A 19,983-nucleotide genomic window follows, 5' to 3' on the forward strand; every position below is an offset into this window, starting at 1 on the left:
CCTGAAGAAATAACATTTTAGCCCTGACACATGTGCATCAACAACAATCACAGTAAACAAAACAACTTATATTCTGGCTCCTTTTTGATGTGCTTCTGTATGGCATTGTTCACTGATTTTTGGCGGGGAGGGGGGCGGGCAGATAAGACAATTGGTAAGGAAGTGCAGGTTCTGTGAAAGGAGAAATGAAATCTGAAGAGGTCGTGTAGGAACAAATGACTGAAACTATTGCATTTCTAAAGTCTTGTTTTATTGGGTCAGTGTATTTATTTTCGATAATGGGCTAAAAGTGTCTGGTAACCTTACTGGAAAAAATAAACCTGTATGTATTACTTTTAGCCAATCAACATATTTCTCCTATAGAGATGCCTCAATGTTAATCTGTGCCTTTTGGCTTCACCTTTAATTTTTCAGCAAATTTCACTGCATTACTGCTGCAAATATCACAGCTGGCCTTCCACCCTCTGCCCTCCCCCTCCCCTTTTCTTACACTACGTTGACAAATCAGGTGATTTCTCTGCCCAAAACCTGTCACATCTGCATGTGCCCTGAGCTGTCCTTCAGTGCACTGAAACACACTTTTGACTTGCTTGGGCTGTGGACCAGGGCTTCGATCCAGTCTAAGTAAGTATTCATATAAAAGTAGATCTCTGGTGTTAAGGAGTAGGTGGGAAGGAATGAAATCATGAAGATACGATTCTGTTTTAAGTTTACTATTTGATACTTTCCCCAGCTATCACACAGAAGTTTGGGAAAATCACTGAGAGAGGCAAAAAAATCTCCTTTTTTAACAAATCTGAGGTGTCCTTAAATGCTCAGTGCACAGGAGAGTGAAAAAAAATATCGCAGTAGCTGTTTTAAAACCTCACACAGAGGAGGCGGAGAGCAGGAACTCTGCATGCATCTCATGAATGTTCTACTTTCTCCCTTTGAATACAGAGATCAGTCTTGGACAGAGTGTTAAAGCCTCGCCATGAAGGGCTATTCTTTGCTATTACTTTAGGCTAAAACAAAAGACACTTCAGGAGATACAATCATTGCTGCCTAGTTCCTTTTCCTGGGCTTCTACAATGGGCCCCAGTTCTTTTTCTTTTTTTTCTCTTCCACACATCTTTCTCTTATTTTTTTTTCTTCTGTCCTTTTACTCTTTCTTTCTGCCTCATTGAATCCATTAAGGCCTTTATATGGTCTGCTATTGAGAAATAAATTTTCTTTGGGACTAGTGACTGAGTCTTAACTGCTGGCAAGCAAGGCTTAACTCCTGATGGGAGGGCAGAGAAAATGATGGGTAAAAGGTATGATAAGTCCATCTCTGAATTTGGGGTCTTTGAGCGTGCCAGATACCTTGCAGTGTCTTGCTGGTAATCAGCTCAAGGAAAAGAAACATCCTAATCCTAGCAGTTTTTCCACCTGTTTCATGCATTCGTCTTGAAACACTGACTTATCTTTCTGCTCATATTTTCAACCAGATCCATATAATCAATCTTTTCAATTATTTTCCTTGGTTTAGGTCCACATGACAGTCCTTTTTGCACAATTGTAAATTAGAAGGCACTCTGACATCTACAGAGATGCGCTGCTATGAAAGAAATGTAAAATTGGGTCCTCTCTCAATTAATACAGAATTATCCACAGCCAGAAATATAAGCACTATTCAGGTCTGCCAATAGTGTGATAATCTATTTCAAAGACACTAAAGCTAGATTAAAACAATGCACGCTGCAGTTTACCCCAGAACCAGAACAGACCTGCATGCAAGCTGAAAAACCTAACACTCCAGGGTGATAAACTATGTTTTATACACGTGCACAACGAAAGGGAAGCATGTTTGCTACAGAAGGTCCAAGCAGAGGCTGTCTGAGGACAGAGAAAGAAAATCAACCCATGGCCCTATCTAGCATAAGAAAAGAAGTCTGCATACAAACAGGCCACCTTAAGCAGGTGTATGCAGGCTGGCACAGAAGCTGCTGGCCCTCCCTGCCTTTCCTGCGGTGGGAAGGTCTATGGAGTCATTCTTTTGCCATAGGGATACATTCTAACAGTGATGGCCTTGGGAGATGATTTGCAAAATCTAAGGCTTGGAATGAAGGGGAAAAGCCTTCAAATCTTGAAGTTCTGAGTAGCTGCTACATAAAATTGAAAACATCTCAACTATCTGAGAACTGTATAAATCATTCACAAAATATAAGGAAATACGAGCTGGGGGTGAAAAAAGAAACCGTGAAAGATAATTTACTGTTAGTGTGCACTCTATTGTCTCTAGCCTGGATAATGAAGTTCTCTGGGGGGTGAACAGTAAAACATCCATAAATCAGCACCCAGCACTGCAAATGCAGGTGAAGGAGGGAGCATGACTATTAAAAGAGAGGTAAGGGGGGAATGTGTAGTGTTCAATAGCGAGAGATGACACTACACTCAGCCAGCCAGAGCCTGAGAGCTTACATATTGCGTTTTAAACTGTTCACACAAATTCTGGGGTTTCCTTCAAGAGAGAAATGAAAAATAAAATGTAATAATAGTTAAGTACAGTTGCAGCCTTATTTTTTTTCTAGTAATGCATAGCGAGGAGTTTGATTTGTTGGAATAAACTCTTAACAGCTCAGATGTCTATTCTGTATTTAACTACTCAGGCCTATCAGAAATGCAACCTGGGACAGAAAGTCTTCAGAAATACTATAGAGTGAAAAAAACAGGGCTCTACACCTTTAGTTAAACCTTGCTAAAATGCAGATGCTAATTAAATATATTTTAGTACATTTCATTGGCCATCTTATTTATTCATTATGAACGGTCTTACAGTTTTCACTGATTGTTTCCTGCCCATCACGTTCATAGAATAACTATAATGTCAAAACTACTTACCAAGCCATTTTTCTGTTATTGTTAATAGGTCTATGTCAAGATGCCCCAGTCAAACAGGCTGTACCTTACTGTTTTCTCTTCTCTCTGGTCTTTTAGCACATAGAATTAATATAGACTTCCATAAAATCTCTTGACAATTTACACTTAAATGGCCCTTCACTGCGTTCAGCTTAGCAAATCAAACTGATCAGTGGAACTTATTAAGAAATAAGGAACAGTGCAGCATTGGGAAGGACAACAGCCATGCAGTTACAAAACGAATTTCACGAAGTCCAGCTCAAGACCCTCATATTGATCACAGCTATAAAATACACTTAGCATCCTTTACAAGACTCTTCTCTAAATTCTACATGTAAAGCTTAAATAAAACACTCAAACCAGGAAAAATCTGAGAGTCCGTATGGAATCTAACCAAGTTTGTCAAACATAACATTTAGAATGAGACAGGCTCCCATCAGAACCATTAAGCAGAAAAGAGCTATGGAGAACATTACAGGTTAACACACTATGCACATACATAGAAAAAATTCAATAGCATAATCATAAAATAACAAATTATGCCATCACCTACACATATTCAACCCAATATCCTGCTTACTTGTGGTAGGTAAAACAGTACTGCTTCTCCTTTAAGAAAAGAAAGTTCTCTGCTTTGCTAAGGTGTTTATAACTTTTCCAGTGATGTCATCATATGTCAAGTGAAATACTGCAATGAATAATGAAAGTGACAAGTAAAAAAAAAAATTAAAAAAAAAAAATCAAGTGCCTCATACTTTTACACTTATATACAATAACTACATCACCAAGCAAGCTTGCAAGGTCATTTCTAATAGTTTATGATGATGAACTGCAAATTATTTTCTTAACCGAACAGTATTTTTTGAGATGCAATGGATAATATGAAGCTATCCAATGATAAATTAGGAGAAAAGTCATAAATGTTTCACGAGGAGATACTGTGTAATCATTAATCTATTATTTTAGCTTTTGACTTGCAGGACTATTTAATCAAGCATCTTAGACAACTCATGTTTATGTAGAGGGAGTAGCTGTATCAGTGCTTTTTCTTATGTAGCACTTAAACAGACGTGAGCACAGCAATACCTTTCAGCAATGCTTTCTGTGCTATGGTTAAGAGAGTACCTACAAGGTGAAAAGAAGCAGCAAGTGATAAACAGAATCATATTAATGTCTTCTAGCATGTTTTCAAGTCAAAGCTTGATGAGACAGTGTGCAAGACGTTTTCAAAGTTGATTATAATCTGAAAAACCAAGCAAATTTGTTTTAGAGCAACATCCACAGCTTTTTACAGGGGGGACAGCCTCTTAGCTCTGGGTCTACTCCTCTAGATCGTTTTGTAGACACTTGATACCAGTGAAGGAGTTGATGCTTTCTGCATGTTCTTGTGTCAAGTCAGGACAACGCTCCTGACCTTACCTTTCAGCATCACCCTCTATTTTATTAGCGTCTCCTTTTGTTGTAGTTTTAAAGTATATCAAGTGGAGACACAGCATAAACTTAACACACTCTAAGATGAGGTATGATGTAGAACTTCAGGGAACTCAACACGAAGAGTAGGAAAGGATCAAAAGATTCAGAAGTCAGAATCAGACAGAATAATATCTAGTGATTACTGAAGCCTATCTCTATCATACAGAAACTAGTTCCAGACAAATGTGAAGAACGGACTTTTACGAGCCCTCTTCCAGATGAACCTGAAACAATGTGAAAAGGATTTCTCATCACATATTGGCCAGGAGCTAACGAAGAAGTACAAAACAGCGTGGAAGATTTATTTGGGTTTGGCTCTGGCAAAAGAATAGAAGTATAGTCTTTATGATACTAATGAGAACTCATTCAAAAAGACCCAAAAGATATATGAGTCTTGGTCTTACTGGTCATACAAGCAGTGTGATATTCTAATACCAAATAACAGAAAATCTTGAAGGCACACAACAATATTCTTTTAATACTTCATATCAGAAAATGCTGACTTTGTGCCAAGTCATATAATGACAAAGCCTGACCTACAGTTTTACAACAGACATTAATTTTTTTGTTTGTTTACTAAATGTTTCCCAGACCAAAAGCAATTTCCCTCCAGCTAGCCAGATTTTTTTCAAATTAGTGTTACCCAGAAAAATTATATCAGAAATAATTACACTTATCGGTGTTACACAAATTTCTTTATGGAAAGGTTTCGGAGAACAAATTGGAACGCACTGTAAATCTGAATGCAGTTTATTATTTTGTAAGGAACATAAGCTTTTTCTCTTGTGTGCTTTTTGTAACCAAATCATTATTTAATAATTTAATATTTAATATTTAATATTTAATAATGTATTCTATTGCCATAGAATACGTAGCAAAGCAAAGAAAATTATTTGGGGTGCAAATTCATATGGCAATATTATATGTTACGAATGTTCTGTAAGATGGAAGCTGTCTTTTTGGCAATGTTTATCCATAATAGCTATGTCCAACTCTTTCCAATAAGACTAGGGCAGTTTATGGCATTTATTACACATCAAATACTCACTGCCTAAACCAGCCTTTGGATCCAAATCTATTAGTCATTATTCTATTAGTTTCCCTTTTACAAGGAGTTTTACTTTTCTCTTTGTGGCTAGCTTTCAAACATAAGATACCACAATTAAAAATGCAAAGCTGGGGGTGTGGTAAAATGTTCTAATATCCATACTTGAAAAATGATAGCAAGACTGTAGGTTGCTTTTAAACACTTTTGATTCAACCCTTCCTCATCTACAGAGCGGGCAGAAGTAGTGCTTTTTTATACAGCACAGAGAACAGAAGCAGCACATCATGCAATGGTATTATAAAGACATGAGCAAGTTTGGTCAGTTGTCCCATGGTTGCATGACATACTGTATGCTGATTAGCTGCCACTCCCATTCATGAACAGGCCAGTGATGCTGACTAGGAAAGAAAGACTCCAGAAAAAAAACCATCCAGCTATTAACTTAGCTTATTAATACAGAAGTATTTTCAAGTCATTTTGCGTGCATAAATAATTGCAGGCACTCAAACCCATGCTACGTAGTAACACAGATGATACAAAAATGTGTTTTAATCAGGAGTGGATGACAGAAATATAACAAGCTAAGCAAAAAAATGTGTAATTCAGTAACAAAATTAAATACTAAAATGAACCTACACGTAGGAAAAAAGTATTTAAAAAATGTCTCATATCATGAGGACAATTAAGCATTGGAATAGGTTGCCCCAAGACATGTGAAATCTCTGTCCTTGAAGGTTTTTAAGATGCAGCCAGTCAAAGCACTAAGAAAATCATTCCGAGTTCAGTGTTGATCCTTTTTTGACCAAGAGGCTGGACAAAAGACTTCCCAAGATCCCTTCCAACCTGTACAATTTTGTGGTTCTATAAATCCACGTACCTGACAGGGTTCCAAACTAACAGTATCACCACCAGACAGGGCTGTATTGATGCATTTAAAAAGTAAGCAAGATGCTTGAACAGTAAAGGAATGGACTGATGAGTAAGACAGAGACTACCATAATGCCTGTATATAACTCTATAAGTCTACCAGCCTCCTGACTTCAAAAGGAATTGTGCAGAAGTTGCTACAAGTGAGGAGTCACTATGAGCTCAGAGGAGTGATCACTATCTGAAAAAACTCATATACTCTCATTAAAAAAAAAAAAAAATATATATATTAGGATTACTTCCTTCAGCAAGCAATTTAGGAAAAATAGATTAGGAACTTCTGGTCCCCCTTTCTCAAAGTTTAAAGCACAAGGACATTTAGTTGAATTAATAAATAGATAGTCAAGATCCGAAAAAGAACTGGTTCCTTGGTACCTGAAGATTTCATGAAAGTTATATGAAGATCAAAAATTAGCAAGACTTAGCAACTATGTAGGTATATACATTATAGAAATACCCAGAATTGTCATAATTAGCCATCAAAAATACCTTGGAAAAATAAGATACTAAACCAAGCCCTAATGATCAGAGTCTAGAATGATACTTTAAATGTTTAGAAAATTAACTTTCTTCAGCCTTCTACATAGTTCTTACCTTACCTTTGGAAGCATTTGATGCTGGCTACTGAAAATACTTCTGTATAAGATGGATATCATGTATTATCAAGCTCAGCAAGTTGCAGTATACACAAATCATCATGATAACATCACATTGTTATATTTTTCTCATTTGGATTTTGAGTTTCTCATTCAAAGACCCGGCATTTAGTATATATGCAACATTTTAAATGTGAAAGCTAGCATGCAAATAACTTCAGATGTAAGATTGAATAATTAATGGAAAGAACCTCACAAAAGACACAAATATGTCTCTGCTGAAAGCTGCCAGAACCACCTGAAATTATTTTGATATTACACATCTGTTGGAAGTGCAAACTAACAAGTTTTGTGAGAAAGTCATGACTTTCAAGAACAGTAATGGAAAAGTTTGAAACATCTCGTTAACAGTGTCACAAGCACTTCATTTGGAGTTAAACTTTATGTTAGATTTAATATATTTAATATCTTAAAATATTAAATATTCATAATCTGAGTAGATGAGTTCTGTAGTAGTGCTAGTTGGAGAATGATGGGTTTATTTTATGACAGCTTTTAAGGCTTGGATTTTTTTTCACTATGCCTTAGGATGCAGAGTAAAAAGAGGAAAAGAGTAAACCAACCTCTTGAATATTTTACAGAGCACAGCTGTATAAAGATGCTAAGTCTCTCTCTCCCCTTCTCCATTTTGTCTCTTTCTGTTTTCCTTGTCCTCTTTCTAACTACTCTGTCCTATGGACACCTTCCTTTGAAAATGTTTCCAAAGGTGATGAAACTTTAAGAAGTTTTGTGCTTTGAATAAATGTGTTATTTCATTGAAATTACTCAATCCAGTTAAAGTATTTACCAAATTGAACAGGCCAGCCTAAAACCACTTTTAATTTTATGATAAAAAGCTAGAAGTCAATTTTAAATGTTTCCTGGAAATGAGCATATAATTCAATCTAGTGTGAAGGACTATAATTGGATGAGCTTAAATATGAACTTTCGAAATGCCAATACATCAGAAATTGAAACTGCAGCCCAGAAGACTGCTCTGTCATCTATATTTCAGAGCATTTCATTCCTTTGTAGCATCCACAACATTTGACTGCTATGTCTTGGTTTAGCTGGTCTGGGAAGGCAGTGAGATGGCACAGATTTCCAGTGACTTTGGCTGTAATAAGTGGCAAGTATAAGAATATTAAAATTGTTAAATACATCTAAAAAGTGAACTTATGTCCAGGGGAGAAAAAAACAAAAAACACATCACTGGAAAACAATTGCAATGTCACACATCCATCTAGTAGAAAGCTTCCCTTACTAACTACAGGAACACAACTGGAAAAAGAAATTATCAATATTGGCTATGAAAGAACCTTACTGAATGTTTCTTGAGAAGCAATGGATCCTATGCATAGGCAGACTGCTGAATACCACAGGAATTCCTAAAGAACACAGGAATCTACCGGTCTGCTTCCTCATGATTTTGGAAACAGAACTGCTGCTTGTGGTAAACTGATCTAAATAGTGTAAATATATGATGAGTTTACTTCTTACAGGACCTTGATCTAATTTTTTTAAGCTTGAGACCTATAAAAGCTGAATACTGGGTATTAATTCCATTTTGTTTGCACTTCTGTTGCATGACTGATAGTTATTTCTGCTTAGTTGAAAAGCTTATTTTCCCATTTCAAGTGGGCAAGACATGTCTCTTTCTCAGGCTGTTTCACCTAACCTCATCAGAAAGGTGGTTATCCAAATGACACTGAAATAAAATCAAATAAAATTTATTCCACCTACCAGTAATCTGAGGTTTTAGCTAAGCTATCAAGGAAAAGAAAAAAAAAAAAAAAAAAAGTCGAACAGGTCAGTTTCACTTTAATTACTTCCAAAATGCAAGATCTATTTCTGAGGAAATGGTATAAGCTGAAGGAATCTCGTATGATATGTATAAGAATAACAATAAAAATCTGAATGTAAACCACAGAAATGCAGAGGTGTAAAATATATCCTTTCCAAAATCACTAGAGCCTCTCCCTATCAGCAAATGATTTCTCCAATGCTATTTTTCTTAAGTACAGTGCAGTTCTGCACAACCTTGCACGCATGCACGCATGTGCATTCACAGTACATGCTTTTTTCTCCACCCTTGGGTCAGATTATGCTATGGTAGAATAGATCTCCATCTTCAGACGTTCTTTCTGATGGAAAAAAAAATTAGTTTTGCTCAGTTTCATTTCTTCACTGCCAGCTGTAGCTCCTCAGACAACTCTAAACCACTTTTGTACCTCCCTGGAGTGCATGCTTCAAAGACATATGGACATCTATCTTGTCATTCTCTTATATCACCTTTGCTTCTCTATATTTTTCTCTTCAGTTTTTTTTCCCCCCTCTTTCCTCTAAACTATTCATGCTTATATATATCCCTAGACAGTCTTTCTCAGCATTTTTCCTGCAGTGACTTGATAAAAGTAGGGCTGCATAAATCTGTGCGTCCAAATACTTAGATGAAAAATGCAGTACCAGATTGACTGACACAGTTGGCAAATACAGACAGAATTCAACAAATAGTTTCAGCCAAAATTTTGATAGGAAGAAGGATGTGTGTGGTTGAGAAAGCTGAAAAATTTCACTCTGACATTTTCTAATTTAAAAAAAAAACACCAAAAAACCAAAAACAAAACCCCCAAAAACCCCAAAAGACCAAACCAAAACAAAACCCCCAAAACCAAACCACTCAACATTTCATTTATAAACATAGGCTACTAAACCAGAAACAAACAAAAAAATCCAACCACACTTCCAAGCTAAGTAATAAACAATTGAAAATTAACTGCATAAAATGTTTCAATCCAATTTTTTTCCTTGTATTCTTTGGTTCCAACATGAGAAAGCAGTGCTTTTTTCAGACACATACCCCCCCCCCCCCCCCCCCCCCCCCGAACTATGGCTCTTTTCCTCTCTCTGTTTAGTAGATTAATCATATATTCTACTCTGAACTACACCTGCTACTACTCCAGGGGCAACCTCTCCATCATCCCATGAGTCACTTAGGCTGTGAAGTAGTCTCTCTCTTTTGGGTGTCCAGTATGGAACGGCATTCCCTCAAAAAGTTACAAGAGTACTAGATATTTCTCTTTTTTCCCCTAATATGTCCATCTTTATCTCTGAAGTTTTTTTTCATTATTTCTGCTTTTGGTGTTCCATTTGCTTTTGCTTGCATTTGCATTTGTTGTAGGTTGCTTATACTTCTAAATTCTCTCTGCTTATGTGTGTAATTTACTTCTGTCACTGAGAGTTTCAACTTCTATCAGTTTGGAACAAAATTCAACTTTTGGATACCTCATGCACAGAAATCAACACAACCCAGTATTTATTTCAGGGTTCAAGAACTGGCCAGTAATGTAGTCTGCTGAATTAACCAAAACAAAACAAAACCAAACAGCCTCATCTAACAGAATTAGGGAAAAAGCAAATCATGAAAACCAAGAGGAACAAAACAGTGCAAAGTATGACTGATTCTTAATTACCTAGTATTACAATTTATATAGCCCCAAGTATAGTTACTTATAGCAATGCAAGATGCATGTGAAATTCTACCATTCTGATTCAAATAAATATAAATGACAACACAGGTTTGGAGCACAAGAGAGTCATAATACAGATGATACACAGAATTTTAACCCTACCTTTCCAGTAGACTTTGTTCCTTTCCAAATGCAAAAATAGCAGATAGTCCAAGCAGCAAGGAGGCACATTGCAAGTTCCCAGCGAAGATTCCCAATATGTTCAATTCCATCAGATATAGCTAGCACCCTTCGTCTTCCAAGGGAAAAAAAAAAAAAGTTAATAATAATAATAAAGCAAAATAGCATTACATATAAAACATGGCTAAAACCAAATCAACTTCAACCAAGGAGACTCCTAGTTACTGAGTATTGAAAATGCACAATGCTAAGATAGAAGAGACAGAAGAAAAAAAATAGAATATTCTCAGTGGATTTTACATCTGGTTAAAAATAAACAAATATTTAATTTTTCCAGGTCAGTGACAAAATAGAAGAGATTTAAAAATAGCTTTTGTATAAAATAAAAGTCAAAGAAAAAAACCCACATCTTTTAAAAAATTAATAACTGACATATATAAGCCCAAATAAAACACAATAACAATTTTTTAAGATTTTTTGTAGATTAAAAAAATTTACTGTTTTTTTTAGGAAAAAAAATTCTAACCTCTATTTTTACCCTGCAACATTTATTTTCATAAATTTCCTTTTGTAATTGAAACTATAATTTTAAAACATTCATTTTCAAAACTGTCAAACATCATGACATTCTCCAGATGCATTTTATTTGGGAAATGTTAACATTAAAATGTTAATATTTTAAAAAAAAAAAAAACAAAAACAAAAACTTTTTTTGTGAAAAGTGGTCAGCAAAAATATGTATTGCATTTACTATTTGAAAATAGTGTATTTGAAATACTAAGACTCAGTTCTAAAAACGGAAGTCCTCATCTATTTTAGGAACATCCCTCACAGCTCACAGTCCAAGCCCGAAGTATTTACGAACTTAGTAAACAAGATAGAGTGAAGAGTTTGGAGGTTTAGTTTTTGTGGTTGGTGGGGGTTTTTTTGTTTTGTTTTGTTTTGGTTTTTTTTCCCCCAAAGAATTTGGGAACAGAAAAATCAAGTGAATTGCTAGTATTCACACAGGAAACCTGTAGAACCATGCTTCAATGCTAGTTTCCAGAAATCTCGGCTAGCATTTTATTCACGAGAACAATTTTTTTAATATAAGAATGATGGTCTTGTCTGGGAGATACACTGTCCTTTTATGCCCTTTTATTTTTACTTTAAATAAACACTCAGATTAAACAAAATGTGAATTATTTACCAGCCCGTAAATAAAACATGGGTACTCCTGGTTGTATGGATGAAGAGGTTAAAAGCAAGAGCAAAAATTTATTCCTATAGTTCTCAAAGATTTCATGAATTCTCTTCAGATTTTTTAATTGCTATTAAGCCTGAAAGAAGCCCTATAGATAATTAGAAGACTTTTTTTCAGGAATCTCAATTTTCCAGAACAATAAAAGTATGACTTAACTGGTACGTGAGGTCAGAAGTTGATATGGATTTAAATTCCATACATTCAGAGTTTTGGAAACACCTTATAATTTTTAAACAACTTAAAGCAAGCAATTGGTCATTTACTAATTATATACACAGAATAATTCATTTCAGGTATTCATGCCTTTTATTGGCTTAATCAAATCTCTATAGGGACTGGTCACAGCTCATTCCATGTGTGTTTCCATAAATATATTTGCACACCTGTATGCACACTTATACACATTCACATAAAAGTTTAGAACATTCAACCTTACATAAACTATCCCAAGCAAAGTTTTCTCTGAAATCTGTTATTACATTATCTATACAGCCTCAGAGACCCTAGACTTACACTACCCTCCCACCCAGAGACATTGTGAATGAAAACAAATGAACTCAATTTCACATGTACTCTGAAACAGTTAAAACCCTATAATAACAAACACTGTATTATATGTATAATTAATGTGCATATATTTATACAGATAATGTAATTAATTACAATAAAATATATTTAGGTTAAGAGGAGTATTAAGTTAAAAAAGTCCAACCTGCAATTACCCATATGAAATAATTCTTCCTTTTGCATTTGACTCAGTCATCGGCTGAGGCAATCAATTCAGAGAGTATAAAGTACGATCACGTAATTCAAGGCCATGCCTAAAATAACTAAATGTTGGGGCTACCTGGGGAGGAATCTGATCTGGTTCTCTCTGCTTTCATCAGCAGTAGGTTGAGGATGAAGGGAAGTTCCTTCACCTGCCTCTAATGATGGAGTAGGAAGACGGAGACAGTCAACAGCTGGTGATAGGGTAGAAAAACGAAAAGATCTATCACCAAGTCATTCAGATGGCCATGTTGCAGAACCTATTCAGTCTTTCACACATTTCAAGAGCTGCAGTTGGTGTTCCTGCTGCAGCCCTGGGGTGCAGCCATTTACAATGTATGCGCTAGAAGTTTACTGCTTAGCTAAGGCAGGACAAGATTTAACAGGTTAAAGAAAAAAAACAAAACAAAACCAAACCTGAAGCCTGATGTTTGTCGTCCTATTTTCCAATGAATATACAGGTAGAATATCTTTCCACTTAAAAAAAAAAAAAAAAAAAGAGGGGGGGAGGGAGATTACACAAAATTTTTGCAATAGAAAGTGTTATGTGCTTAAATGTAAAATTACTGCCACCTCATCCAAATTTCCTCCTCATCCAGTAACCAGCTTTATTCTGCAAAGCTGCTGCCATCGTCTAGTTAGGGAGAGAAGTGATCTAGCATAGAACACCCTCAGCTAGCTAAGACCTGCAAAGAACCTAAAGAACTGTCATCAAAACATGTTCAAAAATGAAGAGAGGTAGCTTTTAATGAAGGATATATTTTAATCAGGAAGAGGAAGCACATATTTTATATCTACAGTCTAGAATAGAAAATAACGTCACTGAGCCATAATTATACAAGAAAGGCTGATTAAATAGATACTTACAATACCAGTTCTTCTAAGCAATACGACAGGTGATATCATGTGGAATTTGACAGGATGACATTCACCCTCTCTACAAATTCTCATTCAAAAAGCAAAAGAAATCCTTGAATTCTTAGCTCACCTTGAATATTAGCGTGTTACTTGCAAGAGAACCAAGACAAAAAGTGGTATAATGTGATTAAACAGGGTCTAGGCAATAAAAGGCCAATGAGTGTGTACTGACAACTATGGATATGGCTATCCATAACAGCTATGGATAACCATGTTGAAAGGTATGTTAAGAGTGGATAGCCCACCACAGAAACCTGATGACAAAGCAAAGAACAGGTATTTGCAAAGTGACCTATTTTGATTGCAGGTACTAAAAGGTTTCTTTTTAACCAAAAACATTTTATAAATGGACTAAATAGCCTCAAACTATGAATTATTGTCATGGAAAAGAACTAGCCAATAAATGTCTTAATGGTCCTCATTTGGGCACCAGTGTTTCCGTGCAGAGCCTACCAGACCAACGATCTTAACCCACCAGTAACATTTCTGCTCTGCCAGGATTGAGGAGGAACAGCTTTGACAAATGCAGCTTGGTAATATCAAGAAAACATTGTTGTAGAGTAAACAACTTTGACCTTTTGCAACCCAAAAAGAAAAGAAAGCAGCATGTTATCAACCTGTTGGCACACAGCATAATATATGGTCAGCACATCTACACAGTATATATCAGCAATATGGAAATCACATAGTTTTGTTGTGAGTCTATACATATCCAACCTTTCTGCAATGACATGTAAGTGTACATTACCTATAATTTCCAGTTTACAGCTGCAATTGATTTTTTTTATCATTATTTTTGAGAAGTATATAGTATACTGATATAAAGATGCAGGTTGGAAAGAGATTGGTCTGAGTTCAGTTTGAACTTCACAATCAGATTAAATGAGAAAAACTCATAAGCAGGGGCAGCCTGAAGAATTTTAATTGTTGTTTGCTTAGAAAGGTTCTAAATTTTAGTTGTGGCATACTACATTTTAAAATTAATAGTATTTTTTTTAAGATGCAAAAAAAACCCTAAACCAAGAGAACATACAATAAAAAAAAAACAAAACCACAAAACAAAATGTTTGTTTGGGCCACAATAATTGTGAAATGGAAACTTTTTTCATTTAGCTTTATTTTTACTGAAAAAATAATGAGCAAATTCCCTTATGTTTCAGTCAAACCAATTTTTTTTTCTGGCTATTTAGGTGATATTTATGTACATATGCACCTAAACATAAGCAGCATTTCTTTTCCAAGATAGGGAGGCGTGAACACATGTAAGATGGCTGCAGTAACGCAAATCAATGCTATGGAGAAATCTGTAAGCTTATTCAGCTACCGGATGCCATACAGCCATGCTAACACAGCACTCTACCTGGGCTAAGTATTACAGGTAGTTACTTGCCTGTAACACATATACCACGGACATAGCCGTGCTGCTGTGGTACATGAGCTAGCCAGTTCAGGCAGCCTGGAACCTCTGCACCAGACTGTCGTATCACGTAGGTATGAACTTCATGACAAAACCTGCTGCAGGACAAACCCCCAGCAACAGGAGTGGCTCCTGGAGGATTGGTAAATTTATTTAAGAGAGGGTGGCAACTTTCTCACTTGAAGATTTGTGCGGATCTATGTGGATGATGAACTGCATCACACCAGTCACTACTTCCCGTGAATGCCACGTGCCCAGTCTCATGGTACCTCTCAGTACTAATTTCCTGCCAACAGTTATGCATAGGGTTACAATCACTCCTCAACTTCCAGACCCATAAATGTGTCAGCTGAGATATCAATCTTTATTCAGCTGTCTCGTAGTGTGGTTGCAGAACTGCATGCTGTGGGAAAAAGACACGGAGAGCCTTCAATAATAATTCCACAGTGCTGCCACTGCATTGCAAAATAGTGAGTATGATGGAAGTCTATGACTGATACATTGGCATACTCAGGGCTCAGACAGAGCTTCCAGAATTACTTTGGACTCACACCATAATCCACGTCCAGCTGTCAAAGTAATCCATTTCAGCAGGCAGTCACCTGAATTACTATGCTGTTCTTCCCAACCACGTAACAACTTCTTAATAAATAAACGTTGTTACTCTTTCTCTCTCTCACAGTTAGAATGTTTCACACACCAAAAGACAACTTTGTCATAAGAACACAATTCTCTGAAGATTTGAGATGAGGATTTTTAAAAGCAAGCAGTTTCTGGAAGCTGTCTGCAGAAAGTCAATGCTCAGTCTTTTCTGAACGCTCTGTGACAAGTCTCAAGTAGCAGAGACACCTACCTTACCCATCCAAAAAATCTTGGCCTGATTCTTTTGTAAAGAGTGTCATAGAAAGTAAACGGCAAATTAATGGCCTTGACACAATTATCCCTGCTGCTTCCATTTAAAAAAGACACGATGCCAGTCAACTTGAACTGTTAGCACCATAATGAGTATTTAAATATACTGTACCAATGGCTCCTATATACTGAAGTGCTGTAAACTGTTTTGTATTTTCTTTATTGAAGCAGAACAAAGGTTTAGTGTTTCCCTTAGAAAGTAGGCAGCAACAAGGCCAGAACATATAATTAAACTATAACATACAAGGTATGCAAAGAATAGATGCAAGGAAGAGAAAGTCTTGCTCAGAGGCTCACAGTGATTTCCTCAGCAGGCACAACGCCGCACTCCCTAACGCCAGGGCCTTAGCTCTCTTGCTCAAACCATCTGAAGCAGCAGCAGCAGATGCTGATTTTGAAAGGAGGTGGCATTCAGAACATGAAATTCTTCTCACAAAGCCTCAATTCAGTCTGACTGTAGACACCCTCATCTTTTATCATTCAATTTAAAATAAAAAGGGGGAGCATTTTAAAAATACATGATTCTCCCCTGCATCCATTGATGTATTCAGGGGTCAGAAGATGACAGAGTTGATCACAGCTTCTTGCTCCTCAGCAGTTCAGCTTCTATCTAAAAGCTGCCATGGCCTTGCATAAATTGCACAGACAATGAAAAAAGAGATAATGTACCTTTCACTATGTCTTCCTCTTCTTCTCTTACCACTGCAATTCCCCTACACTACCTTGTTCTCCTCACCTCATAATGCAGGGAAAGATAAAGAAAGAACAAGATCAGGAAAATCACCATTGAAAGCAATACTCTCCGTTTTGAAATAACAAGCATTTGAAAAAGAAGTTCTATAGTGAGTTCTATAGTTCAGCTGGTTTGGTTCATACTTGTGTGGAAAAAACAAACAAACAAACAACCTTTTTCCTTATGTATATCAAGACTTATTAAAGCTAAGGATCTTTAAATAAAATCCCCCAAAATTAAATGAGGAAAAATATCTTAACAGACATTTCATTGGAATGTCTTGAAACTTTATCACTAGAATTCACTACTGCCACTAGCCTAAGGCCTGAATATATTTTCAAAAAAATGTTGCAAACTTATCTACCTTGCAGGGCATTTAGGGGAAAAGATATTGGGTTCAGAAAGGTTATCTAATGTTTTCTTAATAAATTAAAGTTTCCATAAATCATCATACATTTAAAGAAATAAAAAAAGGTCAACCACAATCCTGATAGAAAAAAGCCCAAGAACCTAGAGGACCTCTGCAGCTTCCAGTACAACAAACTGGAGGTAGCTGTAAGTACCCATTTGAATTACTACAGAATGTAAGATCCCTGGTTAGTACAAGCCATTTTAAGCAGAGTAACTTTGAGCATGCTGAGTTTGCTGCCAACAACTTAAGACTATGTGAAACTTTGCTGTAAAAAAGATTTGTCTTGCAGAGAGACCTGAAGATACAAATCATTAACTGTTTTTTGGATCTCATTGAAAATAGAAATTGATGAGAGTTTGAAAAGATTTGTTGTAGGTATTGAGTTTGGGTTTTTGTTGGTGGTGGTGGTTTGGGGTTTTTTGTTTTGTTGTTTAAAAATACGCAGTGGTTCAGTTTCTTGAACTGACCAATCACCTGGGAAAGAAGCCAGGGGGACTAGTGGCATTTGAGCACCTTGAACAGAATATTGAAAGAAATAAGCTCCATTGGTATCAGTGTTAATTTGGAATGCAAAGGTTAACTCAAACCAGAGTAAGGTTTTTCATTCAGTAGTAGCAAACTATTAATTCTACACAGGATATTTTGCTTGTAACTAGAAAATTGAATTTAAACCAGAGTGGATTTGTAATGTCTCACAGCCAAAGACACACTACGTTCAAAGGTTTCACTACCTCTAGTCACACATATATAGCTTGACTAAATGTTATCGAAGATTTTTACTTTTTTTCCTATACATAACACAGAAGAAAAGTTATAAAAGTATACAAGAATCTCATGAATAGAAGATAAATTTAAGTGAAATAATAGGACATATATTTGAAGGGTGGCATGCTTTATGTTAGCTGTCAGCTGTCAGAAATGCTGATGTTTGGTCACAGGGGTCACAACTAGACTGAACAAAATCATGACATTATTACTATAGTGTAGATTTATTCTGGTTACAGCTTACACTACCAAATATTGTAAGCCTATTTTAAGCTTACAGTTTAACTTGAATCAAAATATAAGTGTGGATAAAAACAAATAAACATGGACACAGTTGGGAATAGATAACAGAGCCATGGAAAAATTTCAGCATACTTTAAGTACACATAAAATAATATACTTAGCAAGAAACTAGACAGCATACAATGACCTTCTGGTACCTACATTCCAGGAACATACTGTTGCTAATAGTTACCTCTGTTCTTTCAATTAACATCATTGCACATATATGCCCTACCAAAATTTAGAAAGATAAAATCCCATGAGGAAATTATTTCAAAAAGTATTATATGCTTACTGAAAATGTTTTTAATTTGTTTGAGAATGTACTAAAACACCTTTCAATTCAGCAGTTCAGTACATCAGACAGGAAGAAGGGCCCCTCCATTGTTGGAATTACTGTGGAGGGGCATAGTAGGAGATAACTGCTACTCCTGACTACTGATAGCTGGAAAGTATGGAAGGTAACCTTTTCCATCCAAATTTGAAAACTAGCATTTTGAAAGTCTACAACACTACACTATTGGCTGGGAGAACACTGCATTTTCCTGGGAAAGAGTGTCTTTAATGAAGTGTTCCAATGTGCGGAGCTGTACCAGGCTCTTGAATAGAAAGAGGATTAACTGCTGCCAACACATTGTTGAAAGGAATGTATGGGGGTACTTACTGCATTATTTTGTGATTTGGAAAGCTGAAGAACAGATTCAATCTATTTGAGGAAGGTCCCTTCATGTTCCCTCTCTGATTTGGAGCAGTTTCCAAGACATTTTTCTTTAAAAAAAACGAAACAAAAACCAACAACAAAAACCACCCAAACAGAGGAGGCAGCCTCTTGAGGTCACTTCTCCATCTGTATCTGTTCAGCCAGGAACATAGGTGGCAATGCTCCTTTTTACTCTGGGCCAGACTCTGTCCTCAGAGCATTCTGGGGGGGATGAAAGGAAAACAAAATGAAACCACTAAGCAGCAGTAGTGCTACTGTACAGTGGTCTTTCTTATTATGTGTTTTGGTATGCTCCTTTCATCCCTGCAGATTTTTCAGACCCAGTCCATATTTACCTTTTGAACCTTGTTACCAAGCTCCTTGTACAAAAAGCATAACAAATTTGAGAGCCAGTGCTGCACAGATTTCCCCTCAGTTTAGTAGAAAATTATCAGTATCTTTCAGACATCCTCAATTCCTGTGTTAAAGTGAGTTTAAGTTTCTATCCAAAGACATGTTTTCTAAACTCTCATCTTTCTTCCTCTCATTGCACTTTATGCAGTTAATATTCTTTAATTTTTATGAAAACTTATTGGTTTGAGTATTTCATACCCAAATGTATTCAAGTATCGTGTGCAAGCATACAGTTTCTGACATGCGGAAACTCGAGCAGATATTAACTGAATTCTGAAAATGGTGAGATTCACATTCCATGTACCAGAATCCTCTGCAGATGCTTGAACTGCTAGACCAGAGAGCTACCAGCATCCAAGGTTCTGGTAAACATCTGCATGAAGACAACCATACTGTGGATTGTTGCACTGTTAGATGCTTACTCCACTAGTTAGCAGTCATAAAATCAGTCTCATTTGTATGACCATGATGACTGCAGTACTTCCAGACACACTGGAATGCTGAGATGTTTGCCAGGGACACATAAAAAAGTAAAAAGTGACATTCTTTTGTCACAGAGATCAGAGGCAGCTGCTTATCTACTGTATTTGTGTACATTATTTATTAATGAGAGTATGGCCAACCATACAGCTATAGGAATGGCTTGGAAACAGCTATTTTGAGTTGTTGCACCACCAGCAGCATTTGTTCTCTCTTGTCGGAATCACTGCAGCTTTCCCACTATCTGATAGAGAATCTTAAAAGTTGAATGCTGAGGCTCACTTGACCCTGCACCCTTCCTAGGCAGCAGTGCTGTAAGTTCTCGC

At 36.3% G+C, this 19,983-nt stretch overlaps 1 protein-coding gene across 3 annotated transcripts in view; it reads right to left on the reverse strand.

The window, feature by feature from the left end:
• Window positions 1–19,983, reverse strand: part of SLC6A11 (solute carrier family 6 member 11) — a 109,928-nt gene that overhangs the window by 69,106 nt on the left and 20,839 nt on the right. For all 3 annotated transcript variants that reach the window (XM_029996100.2, XM_029996099.2, XM_029996098.1), the window contains exon 6: window positions 10,596–10,728. In XM_029996100.2, coding sequence (XP_029851960.1) covers window positions 10,596–10,728 — 133 coding nt within the window. The remainder of the gene's footprint in view (window positions 1–10,595; window positions 10,729–19,983) is intronic.

The sequence above is a fragment of the Aquila chrysaetos genome, chromosome 20 (assembly GCF_900496995.4).
Source record: "Aquila chrysaetos chrysaetos chromosome 20, bAquChr1.4, whole genome shotgun sequence".
In the NCBI taxonomy this organism is placed as follows: domain Eukaryota; kingdom Metazoa; phylum Chordata; class Aves; order Accipitriformes; family Accipitridae; genus Aquila; species Aquila chrysaetos.